At 42.1% G+C, this 25,159-nt stretch overlaps 1 protein-coding gene across 2 annotated transcripts in view; it reads left to right on the top strand.

The window, feature by feature from the left end:
• The first annotated feature begins 2,549 nt into the window (after window positions 1-2,549).
• The window catches only part of LOC103896193 (corticotropin-releasing factor receptor 2), a 66,742-nt gene continuing 44,132 nt past the window's right edge, over window positions 2,550-25,159 (top strand). For both annotated transcript variants that reach the window (XM_019471196.1, XM_019471197.1), the window contains exons 1-3: window positions 2,550-2,677; window positions 17,180-17,297; window positions 22,112-22,265. In XM_019471196.1, the coding sequence (XP_019326741.1) occupies window positions 2,550-2,677; window positions 17,180-17,297; window positions 22,112-22,265 (400 nt within the window). The remainder of the gene's footprint in view (window positions 2,678-17,179; window positions 17,298-22,111; window positions 22,266-25,159) is intronic.

Raw genomic sequence — 25,159 nt, 5'->3', positions numbered from 1 at the left:
GGCATGGAAGAGGACTCCGGTGATGTGACCTGCTGTGGTCCGGAGAGCAAGGCCAACAGATTGTCCAGACCATCTCCTTTTCTATCTCCTTTCTAATGTAATGACCCTCCTCCTAAGCCTGAATAGGATTTAAATCTGCGTTTTAGTGGAGTGAAACATCTTCCTGGAAGCAGAGGAATATTGGGTAACAGTAGAAGGTTGTTACCATTTTAAATGTATCAGTCTGCAAGAGGGTGAGACAGAAAAGAGTTATGCAAGTATTTTACATGAACTGAGCTTTGGCCAACACATGACTGATACTGAGCACGTGTTTTTCAGCCCTGAAGGTGTTGTCTCCAATTCTACCAGAGATGCAGATTGCATGTAGGCTGGTGGAAAGTGATCTTGCCACCCTGTCAGCTTAGTTTTTCATAGGCACCGAGGCAGTTCTTGTTTCTACGATATTTGAATTTGCCTTCAGGAAACCTTGTTAGTGTCAGCAACAGAAAAAATAAAAGTCGTGCCTGTTTTTCCTTCAGCATCAGTGCGTCAAAGAGGAGCTTAATTATGGGGTTTTTTCCAATTAATTTTCTCATGTTTTGAACCATACCTTCTTAAAACTTGAGTAAGTTGAAATAATGGTTAGGAGCCAAAGGAGGGAGCTGAAGGGTCAGATTCAAAGAGCAGGATCCTTGGCCTGGGAGGAACTTTGTCATCTTCTAGAAGATTTCTAGCATTACATGAGCGATTCTGGATGACGCTCTTAGTCATATGGTTTAGTTTTAGGTAGTCCTGCGAGGAGCAGGGAGTTGGACTCGATTATCCTTATGGGTCCCTTCCAACTTGAGATATTCTATGATTCTATGATTCTATGAATTAAGTGGGAAAGTAAATAAGCAAGGCAGTTTGCCAGGGCACTAGCTGAACAGTACAGCATTGCATTTCAGGTAGGCACATCAGTTCAAGTGTGTTTTCCTCCCCTTTAGGTGTCCCCGTGACTTAAGGATAAACAAAGCTCAGTGTGGAATTCAGATCTTGTGGTTTTTGGTTTTTTTTTTTTTTTCTCCTCAAGGCTATTCAGAAAATGGGCCTGTGCATGGGGAAGTTTATTTTAGGGGATTTTATAATAGACTTAAAAATACCTTACATGGTTGAGTTCTGTCCAGAAACAGCACATTACTCCATGTGCTGAAGATACAGGCAGATTTCATCATGAAAATTATTCCAAGAGGGCATGCTTGCTCCCTGGCAAAGTGCTGGAAGATGCTATCTTCATAGAACAATGGAACAGATTAACTACAGCTGCTCGTTGTAGTTTCATCCAAACATTCATTCACTGACAAATGCCTTTGACTGGAATAAAATGTTAAGGGAAATTGTTAGAAAAAATGAAACAAAGGAAGTTCAACCAAAATTAGAAAACTGATGCCATTTGTAGTATTTTACTGTTATGTTTTTATCACAAGGGAGGAAATTTAGGTGGTTAGTTTTCAAAGGTCTCATTCTTCTGAAGGAGGACAACATCCCAAAGTGGGGAAAGATCTGCTTAACCTGAAAAGAAACAAATGCCAAAACTAATACATAAATAAATATCTTTTTTTCAGGGGGTTTTATTCTTTAAGTAGCAAACCTCTGTCAATTTTTAACCAGCTTCAGTATTTATCTGAATAGTGTTTTTCTACTTCTTCCTATCCATCAGGCAAAGAGAGGAGATGCTTCTCTTTTCTCTGAAGCCAGCAGCAGCCCACCAATAAAGAATGTTCCAGTTACTTCAAGGTCAAATTTTGGTCACATCACTAAATTCGCTGATTTAGGTGGGAGCACTTTTGTACTTAATTTTTGTTTACAGGATCAAGAACCTACCAATAATCTCCTCAGCATCCTAGGAAATAGGCACTAAAACATTAAGTTTCACCACATACTTGGGTCACTGCTAAAAAAAACAGGATCTCTGGTTCGTCAGGCTCTCTCAGAACTGAAAGGACACCAGCAGATTCCAGCTCTTTCAGTCTGCATTGGTTCTGCCCTCAATTTGAAAGATAAGGATTGTAGCTTGCAAGGAATGTACCTCAGAGAAAAATCTGCCTGTATGGAAAGGGTTTATTATTTATTCTTACTGACAACTGATTCATTTTTGTATGAAAACCAAACCATTTGAGTAGGAGAGTAGCATAACCTGGCTCATTAAGACCGTGCAGTTTCCTAACAATATAATGTTTTATAACTTTTGAAACTGTGAGAGGATGTGTCTTTGGTAGCTTTGTCACCCTAAAATGCCAAAGTTTTAAAATAGTGTAATAACGAAAATAAGAAATCCTAAGGAAATTGAAGAAAAAAAGGGGGAAAAAAAATAACTTTTTTGCTGAGATTTGTAAGAAACTGTGGACAAATCACAAACTGAAATGAAACCAAGCCTCTACTTCTGTGCCTGGGCAGCATGTTTGGCTTATACATAGGCATCAGCCCTGGGGTTATTATATCATTTTAAAGTCGAGAAAAGTAATTACTGTTTCCTAAACTGATTAACTGTTCCTTAATGTCAGTGCTTAGAGAGTCATGCTGATTTAATCATGTTATCTCTTTACCTCCAGAGGAAGTATGCGCTCCATTACAAGATTGCTCTCATCATAAACTACCTGGGGCACTGTATATCAGTAGGGGCCCTTATAGTTGCCTTTATGCTTTTCTTGTGCTTGAGGTGAGTAATCTGTATGCATGCTTCTAAATTGGTTGGGTGTGTGACACTTACCGGGTTACTAAAGCCCTTTAGTGACACTGTCCAGGTCGTGTATGGTCTTGAAAAATGGTCATGGCTTTTACACTCCCAAGCATGTACATGGTTTCATTGACTGATGCATTGGATGAGCTGTAATGGTGGCTTCCGTGCATAGGACCTAAAGCCTGTTTGTATTCAGGAAGAGAACTGTACATGATTTATTGATGCAGCAAAGAAGTCAGTGAGCACAGAGGGCTTCATTAAGGGAACCTGGGATTTGAGTGTGTCGAGCGGCAAGTTTTGGGGGCAAGTTTTCTTTTTTATAAGGCAGTGCATGATAACATAAGGCATTTTGTGCATTCCCAGATCTAGACAAGGCAGTGCATGATAACATAAGGCATTTTGTGCATTCCCTGACAGATAATGCCCAGATCTAGACCAAAGGAGATAGAATGAAATCTTCCCATTTGCTTTGGGTTAATTTAAATTTTTCTTCCATTAAAGAACTTAGAAGTTTTCTTAAATCACAAGAGAAACATCTTTAGAGGAGCTTTATCCGCACCAGTGCTCATCAAATGATGAATGCAAATCAGTGAAACTGCATATAAACACTTCCTTTTCCTGGTTCAGTGGTACAGAAGGGAGTTTGTCAGGTAAAATGGATATGTCCGTGAAAGAAGGTCTGTGAAGAAGAGTTAGGGCTACAGGGAGAAGAGAAAGGGCAGGAGGGAAGGAAACTTAGTGGAAAGTAATAGGTAGATGTGCATCAGTCATCATATGCATTGTGTGTACACAGCCTGAGTCACAGGAGTATATTTTAATAGGAGTGACCTGGTTGGATATTTCTGTATTATTTGTTGGATTACCTGACTGGTATTTCCGTACTATTTGTGCTGTCTTGTCTAGGAGCATTCAGCTTGAACTTAGAACCAACTGTACTAAGTGCTATGCAATGATAAACCTTGAGAAAAAATCTTATACTAGTAGCAGAGGAGAAACAGGAGGAGGACACCCCCCCCACCCCACCCCCACCCCCCAGTTACAACTTGATGATTGACAGTGACCTACGTGAAAGAATTACTGCGTTCGTAGAGTGGAGCATCCCTATGAAGTCTTATGCTAAGTTTTCCTCTTGAGAGTTCCTAACAAGAGTGTCTTTCTTATTAACAACAGGAATCTTCTTTCACCCCAGCATCTATAAACAGAATAATCTATGCTAATGGGAAGAAAAAAAAGCTTAAAACATTCAGTGGGAACATTTATGGTGCATCAGTTTAAACTTCCATTTCAACCTTTTTACTGCGTGTATAATGCTAATTCCCATAGTGCTTGGAGACCTGAATAAATTTACACTGAATAAAGAATGCAAATTATTCATTGTAACTATATTCCCTGCTCCGATGCTGAGTCTTTTCTAAATGCCTGAATAAATAACACAAAAACAATTAGATAATATGGTATAAATGTATCCAGCTTCTAACACAGAAGTGGCCTAGCTGATCTCTTTTAAATTGTTCTTCTGGTATTTAAACTTTGACTTTAAGATTAAATCTTGCAGTCAGCTTCAGCATTAAAAATGACTGCAGCAATTAAATACTTCCCTGTACATGCTGTGAATTAAGATAGTCCATCTTTTCAAATTCCCACTGTATCATGCAAAAAAAATCTAGTGTCCAGCCAGCGTTAACCAGCATGAGCTACCTCAGTGTCTGTAGACACTGTTTTCAAAAGTTCTAAAGATGCTCCAGTGAAGGCAGTCCAGGTTCATGTTGCATTACAGATTTGGCTACACAAATTCTAGGTTATGGAGATCTTCATCACACTTACCTCTTCAAAGTGTCCCAAGAGCAAATCAGTTTTGATAATTGACTCCTATTATTTGGGGCTTTTTTCCCTGTTTTAGTTTGGATGGAAGAAGGCGTCTACTAATTGGGTGAAAGGAGAGGATTTAGATAATTTCTGGCTAAAAAAAACCAATAGAAGACCCTGAAGGCTGGATCTGATAGTCCCACATCTTGGCGCAAAATAGAAATCTATCAGTTCCTTATTCCTGCCCCACTCCACCCATCTACCTCACTCCCTGAGTGCCTGCTGAGAGTGAAGATAGAGGAGACCTCCAGGAAGGCTCAAGTTCTACAACTGCTCCATATTTTTACGCTTCTCACCCATCACCTGCTTGATTTTCCTTTGCTCTGTCAGTGCAGATGGAGTCCCAAAGGTAGTCCTGTTTGAAGGAAGAGACTGGAGCACACTTGCTGTATTGGAACATAACTCCTAGGAAGGCTGTGGGATCTCTCACACTGGAGGCTTTAAGAGCAGGTTAAATATCTGGTTGGCATGGCAAAGAGTATTGCTTAGGTGCTCAACTAGTGGGATGGGTGTTCTGCTTTTGGAGATGAGCTTCACCATTCCTGTTGCTGCCCCAGCCCAGGTAGCTGCTGCATTGATGGGAAGCTTAGTCCTCAGTTGTGCTGAAGTGGGAAGGGGAGAGAACTGGATCTAGTGTCTATTCTTCCAAATCTATCCTATGTCATCTTGTCCCCAGTTCTTGTCTTTCTCAGTTCCTTATGCAACCCTCTGTCCTCCATTCACAACCCACCCTCCGTGCCAGTATAAATGTTCTACTGTCCTAAACTCTAAGGAACCATACACCAAAAGATATTTTAAGGGTCGGAAAGCTCAGATATAGCAGTAAGTAATGAAACCATCTGCCATCTGTGCTTGTGTTGCCAGAAGACACCAACACAACTGAGGAGGAAGGAGAACTCAGCCAGGAGCTCCCTTTTACCGCAAAGACCTATTCCAGCCTTGTTTTCTCCAGTTCTGTCACATATGAACCAATCCTTCTTTCTTGGCTGTGCAATGAAAAATAAACCAGTAAACATTTCATTTAGCACCTGAATAATAAAAAGTAAAGCCCAACTTATGGGAGAGGACTTGATTTTTGTTGGCATGCTGACCGAATGGCAATGAGTCATTGAGATAGCTCCTAAAGATCTAAGTCAAGGATGGTTTCCCAAGGTCTAAATGTAGGTGGTCTTAAAAGTGTGAGAGCCATGCTGTCTTTACAATGCAAAACAAAATAAGCACACAAACGAAATATGCTGAGAAGGAAAAATGAGGAATTTGAGCATAAACCAAATGTGCTGTAGAGCTGCATTGATCTCCAGCGCAGGATCTGGAGAGATTTGCTCAGGGCACTTCACAGGGCATTGTTAAATGTATCTGCACTGCTGCGAATCTCATAGTCTGTGTGTTCTCATTAATAGTAAAGGTTTGATCCATCCCTCAGGTGCACACAGACAATTCCCGCTGACACGGCTCTCATCGTCCCACATAATCGCATTCTCACACTAGTAAAGCAGAAATTTTCCACAGGAGAAATCCTGCTATCAGTAATATGAAACAAGGTGAAGGGGGGGGAGGGGGGAAGCAAAAGGATTGAAACACTTTTTCTTTTGTTCTTTTGAATCATATTTTTCCTTTACTGTTGCTGATAATGCAGAAACCCAAATTGCTTTGTCCTGTTTTTTTCCTTGTTAGTGTGCTGTTATACCAGCCTCTGAGGTGGAATAAGAGCCCTTTGTAAAACTCCTGACTTGTTATTAAACAGTGTGCTGGCAATGGACAGCAGTGACCTGACTGGATTCAATCCAAAGTTGTTTTATTTGCGCAGTAGTATGGGAAGACGTGTATTTGTTCTGGGAAGCATCTAAGTCCCTGCTGAGTTTTGAATCAAATAAAGAAGGATGGTGCTGAAAGGAAGATAGGCTGAATATGAAAAATGACATGTCCTTCTGCACAGGTTGCTGGATTAAGGCAGCTCTAAAAAAAGCCAAACCCACAAACATTGGCATAACACCTTTTTTCACTAGTATGGTGGTAACGAAAGCAAATTGACCTTTGCTTTCCTGTTGCCCCTAAATTTACCGCTTTCTATTTCCCCTTTAAAACATCTGATTTTTTTTTTTTCTCATAGGCCTGAGGCAGTGTCCCCTTTCTTTCTCACCGCCTTTACTCACCCCCCTCTCATCTCATATCTGTATGACTTGTTCTTTAGAGTCTTTGTATAGAGCCTACCTAGCGCAAAAACCAGGAGAGAGCAAAGCCCTCCTGAAGTCCTGGAATAACGCCAGTAATTAAAAGTGTGCCCAGAGAGATATGTTCTTAAAATGTGGCAAGTTTCATAAGGTGCTTCTGAAATAGTGGTATTGTAGCCTAGAAATAGGAAGGCTGGCAAGGAGTATTATTGCTGCCTATAAATACATCACTGTTGGATAAACATTAGAAACTGAAGAGATACTTACGATCAAGGACAATGTCAGTGCAAGAAGAAATGGATATGGGCACTCTACAGATAGATTTGTGAGTGGGTGTTAGAGGATGATTTCCAACCCACAGAGCAGAGGGGTCCAGGAGAAATGTAATGGAGGAAAAAATTAATTTGGACTTAAACTAGAGTTTCAGGAATTTACGAAGGACTTCTACTCAATGACTTTCTCGACCTGGGGTTTGGAGGATCAGGAGGCCACTTCCTATGCTGTGCTTGAAATATGTTCCTAGTGGTATGTTTCTCTCATTGCCAAGATTTTAGCTGTGAGGCAGTGTTTTTGGAGATGGACAACTATCTTGTTTAAATTCTGGTAATAGAACTGCTCTGTGCAAGATTAGATCTATGTTGACTGACTATCTAAAACTTGTCTGTGCTCTGTTTTCCTTTTGATGATGATGGAAAAGTTTTGGGAACAGTGGAGCAAGCCTTGCAACTTTTCCAAGGTTTCAGAGGACGGAAGAAAGTAAAGTTTGGTCTTTACAGTTTAGATATGAATCATGCTCAGGGGTGCAATTTACTTCAAAAAAGAACATGTCCTGAGTCATCTCTGGGAAGGAGAATCAGATGTTTTCAAGCCTAGAAGTTTAGTTACCCACTACAAATGCACCTGCAGGTGTTCAAGTACTAATGGTTCAATTTCAGTTTTCATCCAAGGAATTGCACATCTACATCCCTCACTAACTCCACTGTAGTTGTTCAGCACCCAGCCACCTTCTCTTCTGTCTAATCTAAAAGATGAATACTGCTGCTTCACATTACTCTGTCAGGTAAAACACAAGAGAGGTGGAAAATCCCCGATTTGTGTCACCCCTAAGTGACATGGGGCATGTACACTCCTGCTAGCGTGTGGACTGCCTCTGCGTGCTATGGAAGCAGCAGCTTCCTGGGGGAGATGCCCAGGTTGAACCACTGGAAACATTTCCGCACGCACAGTGAGCACCATGAGGCTAACGAATTTAGGCCAAGCACAGGAATTAATATTTGGGGGGAGCTATGAATGATCCGATATGGTCTTTCCTGAATTGCTGGCCAAATACTCAAAAATAATGAAATAATTCACACCATATTTTGGTGGAAATGAGGTCAAGGAGAGTGTGAACAGCAGCATCAGTGCCTCAGACTTTCCTCCTTGGTTTATCCATACAGTATCTGCAAAGGTAGATAATTTAATAAACATTGCTAATTGTATAATTGTATTAAAAGAAAAAAAACATAGCCCCTGAATACCCTAGCTGGTCAATTAAATTAATTTTATTTCAGATTTTTTTTTTTTTATAATCCCACAAGGGGATTATGAATGAGGACATGCTGTGCACTCCTACATTTCCCAAACAGTAGCTGTAAGCCGGGTCAATGACGATCAGCTCTCAGTGTCTGGCTTCTGAAGTCCTAACTCTAATTGTGCAATCCAGCTGCAACGCTCGCTCTTCATAGAAAACATTCACCCTTCCACAGTCTGGACTGACAACTACAACCTGTGTCAACAGGGCAATGTTAGGTAAACCCCAGAGGGCTATAGCCACGTACTGTGCCCCTGCTACTCTAAAGCTAGTTTGTTATGGGGTACTAAAACCTGAGCTGCAAAGTAGCTTCTGCTAAAAAGATACTTTACAGCCCCGTTTCCTGTTTGGTTCAAAAATGACTGACACCTGACCTCCATTTAGCAAAGCAATTAGAGCAGATTCCTAAATCTTTTTTCAACCAGCTAAACCACAAGCACATGCTGTACTAAATGAAGTCATCTGTATCTGACTTTGTCATTCCTGTGAAAGTAACAGAGGAATTTTCTCCAGTGGAAGAGCTGATTGCACAGTCAAGACTGGAACCATATTCTTAGACTGGAGTATCCAGTGACTGGGTTTCAATTAGCCTGTATTTAACCACATAGTTCTCAGGGGCAACATTTCTCTTTGTACCCTGACTAGGAACAAAGCACAGGCCGATGTAGTGTCCTATAGTTATCCATACTGTTCATTGTCAGCGTGTTCACGGGTAGTTTGCAGAGGGCCATTTTGGACCCCTTTTTCACCATGCTACGCAGCCAGACAGTGCTGGGCACAAACACTGACAGTGGACACAGTCTGGTCCTGCCCTGGGGCTGTCCTGCCTGAGGTCCTGTTCTGTGTTGTGTTGGCTGCATCCTTCCAATCCTAGGAACATCATTGCTTTAAGCCTTTGTGTCTAAAAGCAGGCAGAATGCCCTGTGTCCTGTGATTAAAAATTGGCTTGAAGGCAGGAGAAAGAAGCTTTGGAAAAGGCTTAGTGGAGCCCAGATGGTTCCACAATGGGTTTGTTTTTAGGGTCTATGCACATCCTAAACACTAATGGAAGCTGCTGCTTCTCCTCTTCACCTGACCATTTCACTCCTGTGCTCGTAATAAAGCTGTTATTCTCTTCCAGGGTTTCGTTCTTCCCTTGCAACTGCCCCTTGCATTTCCTGTGGGAATATTTCCCCAGGCAACTGCCCCCGAGAAGCTCATTTTCCCTGCCAACCTCTCCAGCTGCTTTTCCCATCTGTAAGCATTAGTACCAGAATATATGCGGTGATTGTGAGCATATATGATGAGCACGCAGGGGAAACCATGAGGACCTCAGGGGAGGCCTCCATGTGGATGAAAGCAAATAGGCCATGACAGGCACAGAGCCTGGGAAATAATTTGCTGTTAGGTATTCTTCCCACTGCATTTATGGCTTGTCCATGAGCTTTGCCTGCCCTAGAAAAGACTAAAGGGGGGAAATTATTTTTTTTAAAGTATTGTCCATGATTCTTCCTGCTTGTTCAACAGTCATGGAATGGGAAGGTCTCCAGCAAAGTGCTTTCAGATTTCTCCTGCCAACTGTTTTCAGACAGACTTTGGGACAGCTGTCTTAATTGAACATCATTATTAATGGAATACTACATGAATTAATAGAAGGTTTCCAAGCTTCTTTAATAAAGTTATCATTTGCAATTAATTCCATGCAGATGATGCAACTAATTCAGCTAGCTTTCGACCATGCTGGCACATTATTATGATTGCTAATGTTAATTGCTTGTGTCATGCTTTGAATCAGAAAATAGTAGCTCTGCACATCCCAGAGGAAAAATACCGCTGTATGGATAGAGTGAGGAAAAAAAACCATGAATCGACAGAAAGGCTACTTCGAGTTTTACCAGTGCTATTTTAGAAACCCTTTTATAGATCTCCATTTCTGAATCAGTGACGCCACCTGTACAGAAAGAGTTGATCAGATTTTCTGCTTTTTCAGATCTCAGCATTTCCCAAGTCAAAAGAACGGATTTTCTAATTCTCTGCTTTCTGTATCTGACCATACAATTAAGGTTATTTGACAGAAATAATTAGCAGAGTGTGCTTTCTCTAGCAACAATCAGAAACTCTTTCTGCCCACCTCTGACACAGGCTGCAGTCAACTGCTGGAGAATTTTGCTTCTTTTTCATTTGCTGCTATTGTTCCTAATGTGGAAGCCCGGTTATGGCACCCCGCACACCAAGCAGTTCAGGGTGCCAGTGGTATGCTATCGAGTCAGGGAATGGCATTTGGGCTTGAAAAATGGTCTGTTCTCAAATCAAATAAAGAGGTCATTATGTGTAATTTCCCACCATACACCTGGCTTTTGATTTACTAATTAGAAAGACCAAAGAGAAGTATGTTTGCTTTCACCTTAATTACTTCTTTGTGTCTAACCTGCTGCAGAGCTGAAGCTAATGCTTTTGTGGGGCTCTCTGTGTGTGCAGTGAGTGGGAGGCATGTGCTCCCAGATCATCTTACCTGGTTTTGGCCAGCACAGGCAGAGACATACTCTGGGGCTCTCGACTCACTGGAACACACACATTTTCCTCTACCATTGTCCCCAAATTCCTGTAAATATAAAACAAGGTACTTCATAACTCAGTCTCCCGCGAAAATATGCTTTCGCTTGCTACAGTCTTCTGTCCATTAGCCTTGAGGCAAGTGGCTGTACTCTGAACAATGACTCCTGGCAAAAAGTCCTGCCTGCCTGACATGAGGACACCTCTGCCCAAACCAACAGGAGGAGTGGCACAGCAGCAGGACTCTTGTGCGGCAGGCCCTCAGCAGAAACTCTGGCCTTGTCAGAAGCAGTCATCTGGAGATCACTCAGTAGGGGGCAAATCACTGGTTCTTAAGAATTCATGAGGAGCCAATAAACCCTTTCACTTACAGAACCAAGATGCTTCCAGTGCCAGTATCTTTTCTCCCTCCAAGTCAGAAACTGTAAGTCCTTCTTTTCTCTCCTTTTCAAGGAAATCCTTTTCCTCCTGCCCGCTCCTTCACTCAGTGTAACATACACCATTTGCACGTGCCTGTCTGACACCACTTGCTGTATTTCAGGGGGATATTTCAGGCCCAAAATCTGCTGTCAGGCACAGCCAGAAGTGAAATCGCTGCATGAACTGTGCTACTTCAGGAGCACATGTTGGAGATACACTACCAACCACCCCTCCCAGCTTGCTCCCGCAGCCCACGGGACTAGCAGTTTCCTGCTGTCCAGTTCCAGGCTCTTTCTATCCCTCCTCCCTGCAACTCCCAAAGGGCAAGAGGGAATGTAGTTGTGAGGAAATGCCTCCTTATCCAGCCCTTGGGAGAGGACAGACAAGCAGAGAAGAGGAACCAACAGAGAGAGGACAAACGTATTTTACCATGAATAACAGCTTATGAACTCTTCATTCTGTCATGTTAGTAGAATAAGCCATGGCCCAACCCCAGTGAACATAAACCACAAAAGGAGTTCACTGACTCCTGTGAGGAGTTGGGGCCACCAACAGGGTGATTTAATGTGATTAAATGTGGTCTCTGAATCAGGAATATCTTAAAACCTCTGACTGCCAGAAGCAAGGAGGTAAGAGCAAGGAACAACTAACAGTCTACCTCCCCTGTTTCCTGTACTGTTTCCCAAACTGTCTTTTACTGACCACCACTGGGGACTGAGTCACAGCCTACATGGCTCATTGGTCTGACTGAATATGGAAGTTCTTACGCCTTTATTTTGTGGCCTCAATCTTTAAGTCTGTTCTGACTGGATCACTACAACCTCTTTTCTTATTCCTTCCGTCCTTGGACCCATACACCAGGGAAGAATTAGTAGAAGAGTCCAGCCAAGGCCTTGACCAACACTTTTTTTCTGAAAAGGATCAAGGCAGGAAGCAAATATAGGAAAAGGCTCTTTAATGGAAGCCCGTAGCCTCAGTCCATGGTGTCTTGTGATGTGCCAGCCTTCAGGCTCTCTGGGATGATGACTTGTGCTGCTGTTCTTGGAAGCTGGGCTACACTTGCACCATTCAATCCACATCAAGGGTTGTAAAACAAGTGGAAATGGCATAAACAATGATGTTACCTGACATGAAGATGCATATGAAACCTTCTATCATCTGATCTTTTAGGCTAGGGGACTTTAAATGGCTCTGTAACTCACAATTTCTTCCTAGCGATGCTGTAATTGTGTCTGAAGCAGCAGTTCAGCACCCAGTTCCCTCATCTACCATTTCTCCCCTCTCTCACATGACGCTTTGCCCTCTTGAGAAGGTAGCTCTCTGCTGTCTGGGCTCTCATTTTCCTGCTGTTGTCACTGCCACACTCTCCAAATAGTGATATCTCCCTACTGAGGTAAGAATAACCCCAAATCTTAGCTTCTGAGTTGTCAATCACTGTGACTCTAGCAAAGCTCAATTCACTAACTTATAATACAGCTCAATGTGTTTCAAATTCCACCTCCTGCCATTTACAACGTGGTGTGAATTCCTTTTCAGTGCTGTCTGTGAGGGCAGTTATTGCTGCTTCTGGAGCACAGGCTTGTTTACTTTTTCACTCCACAGAGTGAAAGCAATAACTAATCAAGGAGAAAGGAACTGTGGAGCTCATTGTCATAGAAGACTGTTATGACTGTTTAACAAGTTTTCAAAAAAGGACAGGTCATTTTCATGAATAACAGGAGTATTTAAATTGATATTAAGGCTTATAAATTTAAGCTAGCTTCCCTCTACCAAGAGCCAGGAAAAGACCTGAGGAGGACAAATTATGAGTATTATGAGTTTCTTCCTCAGGCTTTGAGATGAGTGAGTATGACAAGGTCGGCTTTGTCCTTTCACCAACCATTAGCTGTGCTGCAGGTCTCCTATTACTCACTAGCTTTGTTGCCCTATTTGGGACATGTCCTTCATTCGCTGTCCACCTCAGACTCCAATCTGGCTTTGTGCACAGGGTTAGCTCCTGAGCCCAGCAGAACAGTCTCATGTGAATAGTGACTGATGGGGACCCTTGTCTCCATCAGTATCCCTCTAGATGCTTTACCCATGCTGAATTATGATAGTAACATTCACCAGCAGTGCCTGTAAATGAGAGAAGCTTTCTCAGGTGGCTGGCAAAAGATCTTTCCCTTGTTACATCAATTGTAACTTAGCTGCAGTCCTCCACTGCTGTGCCCTGCAGCCTCCACATACTATATTAACCCTGCTGTTTCTCCCTCCCCAGTATGAACCTGACACAGTTATTTCTCAAGCTTTTCCTGCCCTTGGCTATGAATTGCATTACTGCCACTGTGATTTCTGTCCTAGTAGTAGTTAGGAGACAGAAACAAATGGAAACCATGTGCTCTGGGCTCTCTACAAACAAAAACAAACTTAGAGTCTCCAGTTGGGACTCCTACTAAAAGAAAAGAAAAGGGAAAAATAAAAAAAGGGAAAAGGTTAAAACCCTTCTGTGCCTGGGGTCACGTCACTGCCTAAGCCATTGAGAAACTCTGTGGCACTTTCAGACGTGTTTCTCAGCCTGACTATACTGGTGTTTCCATTAAAACCCTAACTGCTATTAACACCAGCAGATTAGTGGCCCAGACAAAGCAAATCCTGCCCCTCACCTGTTTGTGCTGCTTTCCCAAGGCAGTAGTGTGGTGGGGAATGTGACTGGGGAGAGACTGCAGCTGGAAAAGCAAAATGCTTGCTCTACAGCCTCTTCTTCATTGCTCTGTTAGCCCCAAAGACACGAAGCTTTTTAGCAGGTGAAAACATCTACTTTTTTAGCAGGTGAAAGCACCCGTGCCACACATAGTGTCTCAGAAAAGAAATGAGGCCATGGTACAAGGTTGCTGATACACAAAGTATGGCTTTTGCTAAAGGTAGTGGGACATGGGAGCCAACTGTCCCTGTTTCATGTCCAGAGCATTATTTGACAAGGCTTGAGGCCTCATTTTGGTAAATTCCAGCTGCTGGTCACATTTATACTTCACTTAATTTTACACCAGGAACACATCTTCCCTCAGCGCATGTGGCTTTTTGTAAGCAAGGAGAGTTTTGATCATAATTATCTGTAGAGCCTGGGAGTTCCCAACACAGACCAGACCCTCTTGCTCTGGATCTTGAACACACATCACTGAAAGTTTGCCTCTGTCCCAAGCATTTTACAATCCAAACAAAAGTCAATGGCTAGATGCAGACAGATGGGCAAAGAAGACAAACCAGTATGACCAAGAAGTAGTAAGGAGGGCAAAGATCATGCAGCCGATAGATGCTGAGATTGTCTTTCTATTCCAAGCCACAGAAGAGAATGAGATTTTGATGACTAGGATCCTACTGGGGGGAAAAGCTCTTTTTAGGAACTGAACCAAAAAGTCTACAACTATTTGTTTGAACCTTTTTGCCTCTGCAGCCAGTCCAATGTCCTGCTGTAAGTCTTGTGGGATTAAGGTTTCTTCCAGCCAGATTTAGTGATGTTCCAGCATATGGGATGATTAAACAACATCTAAATGGAGGCATGCGGCAAGGATTATTTTTTTTTTTCACTCCTTTATCTTCTCTTTGTCAAGAAATACATTCAGGTGGCAAGTGTGCTGGATCTGTTTTGTTGTTAGAGCTCTCAAAAGCAATTAATTTCATGTCAGTAACTCTACAGCTTGACCTGAATTTCCTCAGTTTCTAGTCCCCTGCCTCCCTCTCCCCCTAGAAGCAGTGTTTCAAACTCCATCCTTAATCTGCTAATACTTAACCTGAAGGGAGTGAATAAAACATTTAGATGAACAGCAGCCGCAGGACATTTATGTGCGGAATTATCAACAGAGAACTGACCTTAATAGCATGTTTCAAAGTCTGTGCAGAGCCAGATGGGTTCTTGGGGTTCAGCATGAAAGGCAGTATGTGTTGGTTGCCTAGTTTCTTTGAAAGTCTAACCGTGAACCTTTGCCTTTTGTTAGAAGTGAATTTTTCAAAGTGAGACATGTCTCTGACATGTCCCCTGCTAGCACAGGTTACACTGAGAGCAACGTTTTTGGGGTTTGTAGCCTCAATAAAAGTGAATGGATCTGAGCAGCTGAGATTTGTTTTCCAAACTGACTCCAGCCATGAGTCACTGAGGCTCTCAAAACCAAATACCAATTTCATACCTGGAGCCTGAGTTGTTAAACTCAGAAGCTATGTTGACATTGACTTAGTAGGGTTATACCTCTGAGCATCTTTCTATAAGTTGCAGTATCTCATGTGGGAGGTCTTCTATTTATTTTTTTGCTGGATTGCTGTGAAATCTTTGAGAGACTTGTGAGACTGAAGGACGTAACAGAATTGCTTCTGGCCCTAAAACTGACTAACCGAGTCCTAGGAAAAGTGCAATAAGTGTTTTATGATAGCAAAATAGTGTTTGTTGTTAAGAAGGCTGGCTTGTTTGTTATGCAAAAGGCCTGAGGCAACAGCAAAGTTGGTTACTGGATGGTGCCTTCTCTTTTCGCTGTCAGTGGGATGAGCTACAGTCAGCTACAGTTGAGCAGGTTTGAGAACACCACTTTCTGTGTTTGTCCGATGTTATTTGACAGCTTCCTTTGCAAGCAGGGAGACTGATATGGCAAATGCAGTGTCCTAACCTGATGATCCCGGGAAATGCACTGGCTATTTGAACCCCTGTGGAAGTGATTTTAGTAACTGAAGTGTTTTGTGTTTAGCTGAGAAAAGATCATTTACTTGCAAAACTGCAGCTTGGCACTCACCTTCCTTTACCGTTTCACAAAGAATGAGAAGACAAATGATCTTGTCTCGGCTGACCGAATGAGTAGCTTTCTGTCTAGCTTCAGTGGTACTTCGGTTGCCAGCATCAGCATCATGCACTGGCTGCCTCCTGGAGCCATTTTCAGCAGCAAGCACTATTTAAGATGTCCCCTCTTGTTTTATGGCACTGTGTCCCAACTCATTGTAGCTCATATTTTATATTCTGCTCATATTTTTACATTGCATCTGAAAGGGGGCTGGGAAAGGACTAAAAACAGACACAGATATTTTCTGGTGGAGGAGAATATGCAGCTCTATCTTAAGAAAGCTTGGTACAGCCCACTGAGCTCGGGACTGGAAACCAGGCAGTCCATGCTCTCCTATCGCGTTAATGGGTCTGAAAACTTTGAACTTCACACAGGCGAGCCTGTTCAAGAGACTGACCGAATGGAAACTGTTCCAGTTTTGCCACTCCAGAGCAGATATTTGTCACCAAATCTCCTTCAGTGAACAACGCAACAGACTCCAGTGCAGCCTTGTTGTTTAGGGGCTTATCAGTTCTAGTTGACATTATAATAGAGCTGATGGGATGGGGTGGAGGGGAGCAAAAATGATAACCAAGGATGAAATGACCATTTGAATATTTGGGTCTTTCCAGTAGATCCTGTTTCATTTGCTTGAATTGATTATTGTCAAAGGGAGCTCCTCATGTTATCAAGACAAATTGTTGTACATGGCTTTGCAAAAGTTATGCTGTGTGGTTTCTGGAAGAAAGGTACATAGCAAGGAAAAGAAGCACAGATTTTGCCATCCTCCTGTTGCTGTTTTATATTTATGTCATTTATTTGTGTTGTGACTACACTGCAAAATCCAAGTTTTGTCTTTGGCACTGGCTGGGCAATTTACCCTGAGAGCCAGAGAATGGGACCAGACCCAGGTATGCTGCTTGGTAAAGATATAAGCTACGGACAGCCTCATAGAGTGTTATTGCTGACCCATTGGACAGATGAACCTCCTGTTTCATAGTCTAAGAGGGGTAATGGAGGGGGATAAAGCATGAGGAATTTTGCAAGTGAACAGAATTAGCTTGTTTATTTTGTATAGTAATTAATGTGTATGTGTATATATCCACCCTATATGATGATTTAAATGTATTTCCCTGTTTAGGAGTATCAGATGCCTGCGGAATATTATCCACTGGAACTTGATCACTACATTCATCCTGAGGAATGTGATGTGGTTTCTGCTTCAAATGATAGATCACAACATACATGAAAGCAATGAAGTAAGTGGTTGGAGGTAGCATGTCTCTGCCATGTAGTTTGGGGGCAGGCAGGGATGCTGGATTTGTTCAACTGATAGAAATATTACAAAGGGCACCTATCCACATGCTCAGAGTGACTTTCATGTAGTTTCAGAAAAGATGAAGAAAATGAGCTTAGGTTTGCTAAATTTTCATTTATTTCCTCATTACTGAATATCAAAGGGGTTTTTTAAAGTAAAAATCCCTCCCAAATGCTTCTCTCTTATCTTCATTGACCATAGGTACTTTCCAAATTTATATACTGTGAGACACAGTATTGTGCGAGACACTGAATTTGGTGATTCTTGAACATTTTTGTCAGAGCGTCTTGCAGTGATGTGCACTTGTGTAGGGAAAGCATTCATTCCAGAGGGCAACATCTCCATCAACAGGGTACAGAAATAATTGATTTGGCTGTTGAGGCTCTGAGCCAGCTACTTTGTCTGATGACAGTGGGCACCTTACTGTCTGGAGTCAGTGGGACTCCCATGAAAATAAGAAATAGGGCCTGAAACAGTACAATTTTTGCTTGTTGATATCTTCGTGGGGTTTTTTTACAAAATTCCATTTTTCTGCTAATCCGTTCTTCACCGTGCTGGCACTGAGGATGAAGTTCTGTGATATGGGCTGCATCCAGCAGCAACTCCCTGTCACTGAAAGGGATGGCTCATTCCTCCAGGGACCCAAATGCTTCACTTCAGCTCCTGCTGCTTCTTTTGCACTAGCTCTGTTCCTCTTCTTGATCCCTTGGGGAGGACTGAACCCTTGGAGACTGAAGTCATTAAACTGGTGGAGAACTAACCTAGCCAACGAAAAAGCAAGGAAGAGTTTTTTGCTGGCATAGTGATCTAAGTCAGCTTTCTGATGGGTGATTGAGAGTCAGAGCCAGTTCAAGGGACCAGACAGATCCACACAATAAAACGTGGGAAGGCAGAAGGGGGCAAGAAGTGGAGCATCTTCTCTGCATGGCATTGAGCACTCTTGAGAAATGCAGTGTGTCACCATGCTCCCATTTCTCTTACTTTCCATGTAATTTCATGTTCGTTCAAGTAACTCTCTCAACTGCCGATGCTGGTTTGAGGGAGGACATTGAATCAGTCCCTATGTAAGTATTGTAATGTCTCCCCCTGTTTGGTCACCAGTAATACAAGGATTTTGGAGCAGATTAAAAGCATCCGCTCCAAAAGAAAAAGCATTTATCTTGATTTTCTTGGGGAGTAGTTCTTTCTGATAGTCCCTTGGCCGAGGTTTTTACTGTTCTTATTCCCATTGTAATATTCTTGTAGTGGAATATTCTCCTTTTAGGGTTACCTAAAAGGTATCCCTGATATTTACCTCCATAATCAAGAAAAACTGAACAGTGTGCTATAAACACACATGCACGTGCGCACACACAGACACCCTTTTCATACTCTCTCTCTTTGGAACCCAGGTGGACTAAAGTGCCTATGGAGTATAAGCTGGATCCATAGCTGATATCAGTCAATGTGGCTCCACTCACATAGGAACTGGTCCTGTAGAAATTGAAAACCACCCCAGAAGCCTGGATATCCGTTAATTTTAATGTCAGCTGGGCACTCATCATCCTTGGTTAACTTTTCAAATGTAAGATTTGACATCTGAACTTTAATCCCATACTTTGGGAAAACAAATAGAAAAGTCATTAGTACCTAGTTAAAGAAGAAGTCTAAGATTCTAAGTTTTTTGAGACATCTATGCATAAGTCTCTATTATTATTCAAGCAGATGCTCCTTTGAGAAGATGTAGCTTCTGTTAATTCACTGTTTGCTTCGTCTGTGTTTCTGACATTTTTAGGCTACAGGAGATGGTGGTATATGAGCTTATTGTTGACAGTTTTATGCTGCGTGATTTACTCTCATGACAATACTGAAAATCTTAATACAGATTTTTGCAGTTATTTAGGAAAAATCAGTTGGAGTCAGGCACTCAAATGGCTTTTCAAATGTGACCACAATGTGCCAAGGAAAATATAAACCTGCAAATACAAGGACAGATCCTCACATGCCTCAGTTTTCATTAACTCATCTTTTCTCTGCAGAACACTGCAGTCTTTTTGGGAAGGTGCTTTATACAAGCTTAGTGATAACTTTGTTATGCTCTTATTGTGGTATAAGTCAGAGTCAAAATAACATCACTGAAATCAATGGGAGCAACATCATTTATGCCAGCTAATGATGTGATCTCTTCTGTGCTGATCAGTAATAATGCAGTTACAGAAGCATCAAGGACTCAACGTGGAAACATTTTGCATGAAGTTGTAGAGCTTTTGTTAATAAATCAAGAAGGGGAATTGCTGAAGATATCTGGAGCCTGATGGTGGATACATATGGGGATCAGGAATCCTCAGTCAAATAAATGAAATGGTATAAATTAATGAGTTCTGCTAATTAGGTTTATTATTTAATAATAATATATCCACAATTCCAAAAGGAATTGCTCAAAATTCATTTTATTCTGGTTTCCTATGGAAACGATGCAGAGGGAGATCTCACCACCATCATGTGTATTTGTCTGTATCTGTCCCAGTACCTTCCCAACCCACCGGCCAATTCCACTCAGTCCTGACACAGGAACAACAGGCTCAGATAAAATTATTTTTTTACAATTCTTGTGAAAATGGGCAGCTGTGGGGAGGACAAAAACTGTGTAAGTGTTGCAGCTGAGGAAGAGAGGGGAACAAGAGTCTAGATGTTATATCAGAGAATTTACATGAGACTGAGGCCACAGGGAATGATTTAATTCATGCTCATACCTTCGAAAAATCAAATGTGAGACTTAGAGTGTTTGGAAACCTAGTCTTACTAGTTTGAGGTTCAATCAGGAATGGAGCCAAAATATTTGTTTGGTGTTAGCCAAAAATAGGGGATATTTTTGGTTTGTCGTTTTATTTTCCTTTGCTCAGGCCGAAAGGAGAAAAAGAAGAAAATTTCATTTGGTTTAAACAAAACTTTGAAAAAAAAATGTTTCATCTTCTTCTGAGTTGTTGTGGTTTTTAATGCTATTTTAAAGATGAAGCCAAACTAAATTTCAAATCTTAATGAAATAATACAAAAACGAAAGCTTTAACACATCCAAGAGACGTTTTCTGTTTATTTCAGCTCAACAAGCAGAAGTGATCACAACTTGTGAATGGGCTATCATTTTGTAACTCTGTTTCTTGTCCAATACATTCTTAGTCCACAAAATTCTGCTGGGTTTGATAATGCATCTGCTGCTCTGTTCACTGCCTAGAGATCAACAGTACCTCATGCATATGACATCTGAAATAAAATTAACTGAGGGTCAAAAGTTTCAAATACTTTAGTAGAGTTAATTAAAAGGCTGGAGAATGGTGAAACTAAAATGACATCAATGATACCAGCTAACATAGGTAATTAATGTCATGCTTCGGAGAATACGCTGAATGCCTGCTTGGTCAGAAAGAAATTTTCCCAGACTTCTGTGTGTAGCACTATGGAAATTACCATCAGCAGCTACTTGTGATTTATTGATGTGATGTTACCATCTGCCTCTCTATGGCTAATTGTGTATTCCACAGCTGTGCTCTCACTGCACAGCCATTAGGAGAAGATGCCTTTACTGATACACTGAGCCTGGCCAAAAATTCCTGTTGAAGTTATGGCAAAATTCAGAGGTGATGTGTGTAGTGATGTGACTTACAGACTGAAGCACTAATGGCAGGAATAGAGGGCATGAAGTAGCAGATAAAAGCATATCTTTAAAGAAAATATCTTTTTTTCTAAATATCAGTGGTGCTCCTTCCCTTCAGTGAAAATGAAGCAAGACTGTGACATTAACTTCTACGTTCTATTTTCTTTGAATTGCTCAGCAGGTGGGTTATACTGCCTAAGATACACTTATGTCATCTTTGGATACGACCCTAGGCTATGGTTGTACCTCTCTGAAAGATCATCTGTAGTGAAATGACCTGCATCCTCTTGTCTTCTTTCCACACGGCTGCTTCTTAAACTGCTTGCAGGCTGCTGGTGTAGACGTGCCTTATGGCATGTTAACTTTCCAGATGTGCTCAGGTATAGGAGATCCTGCATGTTGTGGTCAAAGCCAGGCCTCAGCAGAAAGTCACAGACATAGCTGTGAGCACCTAAGATATTCTGATTCCAAGTCACAGGTATAAATCTGCATCCAGTGAATGAATTCTACCATTGATTTTTAAGGGTGGTGTGGTTTAACCTGGCAGGCAGTTAAACACCACACAGCCGTTCGCTCACTCCCCCCCCTCAGAGGGATAGGGGAGAGAATCAGGAAAAAAAAGTAAAATTTGTGGGTTGAGATAAAAACAGTTTAATAATTGAAATAAAATGATAATAATAATAATGATAATGTAATAATAATAATACACAAAGTGATGCACAGTACAATTGCTCCCCCCCCGCCGACCGATGCCCAGCCAGTCCCCGAGCAGCGGCCCCTCGGGCAGCTTTTCATGGTATGGAATGTCCCTTTGGCCAGTTGGGGTCAGCTGTCCTGGCCGTGCCCCCTCCCAGCTTCTTGTGCACCTCCAGCCTTCTCAGTCAGTAGAGCATGGGAAGCTGAAAAGTCCTTGACTAGTGTAAGCACTGCTCAGCAACAACTAAAACATTGGTGTGTTATCAACATTGTTCTCATCCTAAATCCAAAACACAGCACTGTACCAGCTACTAGGAAGGAAATTAACTCTATCCCTGCCGAAACCAGGACAAGGGAATAACAAGATACAGAATTCTTTAAGTGTTCTCACCATGATTTTAAAATATGCTTTTCTGTTTCCTTTCCAGCCCTGGTGCCGATGTATTACCACTGTCTACAATTATTTTGTGGTGACCAACTTCTTCTGGATGTTTGTGGAAGGCTGCTACTTACACACTGCTATAGTGATGACTTATTCCACAGATAAGCTGCGGAAATGGGTCTTTCTCTTCATAGGATGGTGTAAGTGCCTTGTGTGTTTAAAATGGTGCTACGTGGTACCTGGCATTAAAGTGATAAAGACAAGAGCAGCAAGAATAAACTTTAAAAATCCCACTGTGGTGATATCTGACATTCAAACCTAACTTTGTCAGAACAACATGGGATCGGGTTTAGTTCTTCCCTGTGGTGATGACATAAAGCTAATAGGTTATTGCTGGATTTATCTTCTTCATTTAGATCCTCAGGCACCTGGTGTTAAGGAAAGAAAGAGAACTCCCAGGCTCAGCATTTTGGGAATGCAGCAAACAGAAAAGGCACTGTCCGTGCCCTGTGGACCACTCAGTCTCAAGAGACAGATGAGACGCTTCTAAGTGAGGAGCAGACTAGAAGAGAAGCCTAATTATCTGCCCATCCAACCTTACAGCTGTCTTCTGGACTGCTGAGGGGTTTGTTCCTAGAAAACAGCCCTTAACAAAGAGTCACATGTCACCTTTGTACTATCCTTGTGGCTACTCAAAGACAGAAAAATAGCTCATCGCATGCCGTTACCTCCCTTCTACTGTGTCAGCCTGGGCCAGAGCAAAGGATGCTCCTTTTCCCTAGCTGCATCAATATAGGCTGGTCTATCAGTACAGGCTGGGAACCGACTGTCAGAGTAGCAGTCCTACTGAAAAGGTTGTAGGGCTTGCAGTGGATGCAGGCTGAGCATAAGCCATCAGTGCCTTCTCATCACAAATAAGGTAAAACACATACTGTGTGGCCAGAAGACTGAGGGAAGTTACTAATACTTTCTACTCAGCTTTGGTAAGGCTGCCTTTGGAATACTGTGCTCTGTTTTGGGTCTCTTAGGTCAAAAGGGATGTGGAAAAACTGGAGATTATCCAGTAGAAGGCTGTAAAATATGACCAGGGATCTAGAGGACATGACCTGTTACGTGAGGCTGAAGGAGCTGAGCTTGTTTAATCTGGCAAAGAGGAAGCTAAGGAGGGATCTGTTAGGTACCAAGAATGATTTGAAGGATAATTACAAAGATGATGGAGCCAAATTCTTCTTGGTAATAGCAGATACTATAAGAAGGGACAGTGACCACAAATTGCAGACTGGGAGGTTCCAGTTGGACATTAAGAGAACAGAAAATTTACCAAAAAGGTAGTGCAACACTGGAACAGATGGCTTAGAAGCTATGGAATCTCTGACCCTGGAGGTATTGAAAATTCAGCAAGGCTAAGCCCTGGCTGAGGTGAGCTAGTGTTGATAGTTCTGCTTTGAGCAGGAGATTGGGCTGGATACCTTCAGAGGTCCTTTCCAACCAATATATCCATGATTTGAACTTGGCCAGGAGACGTTTGGCAAGACAAGCCCCATGCAGGCAGCTTGTTCGCTTGAATGCAAAATCTGAGGTCAAACAGAACTAGTGAATTTGGCAGTTATTTTCTGTTGAAAGAAGAAAGGTGCAAAAAAGTCGCAAATATTTTCTTTTCTGAAAGTAGAATGACATTTTGTTCAGAAATTCCTCTTCCTCACAGAATTGAGCAGAAGTAATTGAATTGCAGTTCTGAAAGCAGAAACAGCCTTTAAAACAAAATATGTCATTCAATCCAAAATCAAATGGGAGGAAAGAGGAGTTGTAGTAGAAAGAAAATGTTTATGTGGGGAATTGATTCAATTTTTTTTCAATATTTTTCAGTTTTGTCACCACACTGGAAAATCAGCTGCTCACACAGCTCTCAAAGATCCCCTGACTGGTTTGGTCCCTAGTATTTTCCCTCCCTACCTCTCTCAGAGCCCTCTTGGGTCTCTGATTACTAATGTAGGAGTGTTGTGAGCTGCATATACCTTTCCTCTCACCCTTTTGGGTGCTTTCTGGCTCTGCTTTGCCTTCCCATACGTGATCTTTTACCATCCTCATTCTCAAATCCCTGTTCTTCGCTTCACAAGGAAAAGTAAGGTGTTTTCCTCTACGAGAAAGGACATGGCACATTTTGTCTGTTACATGCCTAGCAAGAACATGGGGGAAACAAGTGTGCCAGACCTTGTGAGTCAATGGTGAACAAGATGGAAGACAACACAATCACTTGCAGGGCACAAGAGCCACCAGGGGTGGTGGTGCAGGAGATCAGAGCTGCACTATACTTCTTGCTGAGGTTAAAGATGACCACTTAGCAATTCAGTCCCTTCCCTACCGTGTTGTGGTTCTTTCCACTCAGGTTCATCTCTTTAAAGCCTCCATTTCTCACAGAAGAGGCAACAAATAGGAGGTTAAAAGGCAGCGTTAGATATGAGGCCGTGCTGACTCCTACATGAGGGTTTAAGTCATGTTGAGTCATGAATTCACCTTAGAGTAGCAGTGATTTCAGAGGGACGTGAACCTGGAGATTGGAATGAGGGATGGAGCTGGAGAGGCTCGTCTTGTTTGGTTTTGCCTGAGTTGACAGGTTAAAGGTGAAGGGGAAATGGAGAGGGGAAACTCTCGTCCTCCAATTTTGACATCAATCCAGTCTTTGCTTGGGGAATGCCTGGGTGAAAAGGTTCCTGTTTCCCCCAGGAGGTCTGTGTCAAAAGGCCAGCTCCACTTACTCTTCCTCATTTCCAGTTTCCTGCTCCAGCAAATCCCCCTGAAACCAGCTGGACTCTGAAGGCCTAACACAAAACAAACCACTCTCTGGACATGAGACTGGTATAACAATAGAATTGGAAAGCAGAGGATATGGCACTGCAGGGATACTAAGTGTACAAATGCACCTCATCTACTGCAATGAGGTTGCACGCCCAGGGAGCACTACTGTAGCACCTTCTGGGTATAACTGAGAAAGCAAGCCCTGTAAAGCAAAATGCATGGCCTTGATAAGAACTCACATGCAGCCACAGAGCACACTGCACATCATCGGTAGAATGATATATGTAAAGTTAAGAGT

Source organism: Aptenodytes forsteri, unplaced genomic scaffold (assembly GCF_000699145.1).
Source record: "Aptenodytes forsteri isolate BGI_AS27 unplaced genomic scaffold, ASM69914v1 Scaffold80, whole genome shotgun sequence".
Lineage (NCBI taxonomy): Eukaryota > Metazoa > Chordata > Aves > Sphenisciformes > Spheniscidae > Aptenodytes > Aptenodytes forsteri.
The sequence above is the reverse complement of the archived record's forward strand: the minus strand, read 5'-3'. Positions and strand labels throughout refer to the sequence as shown.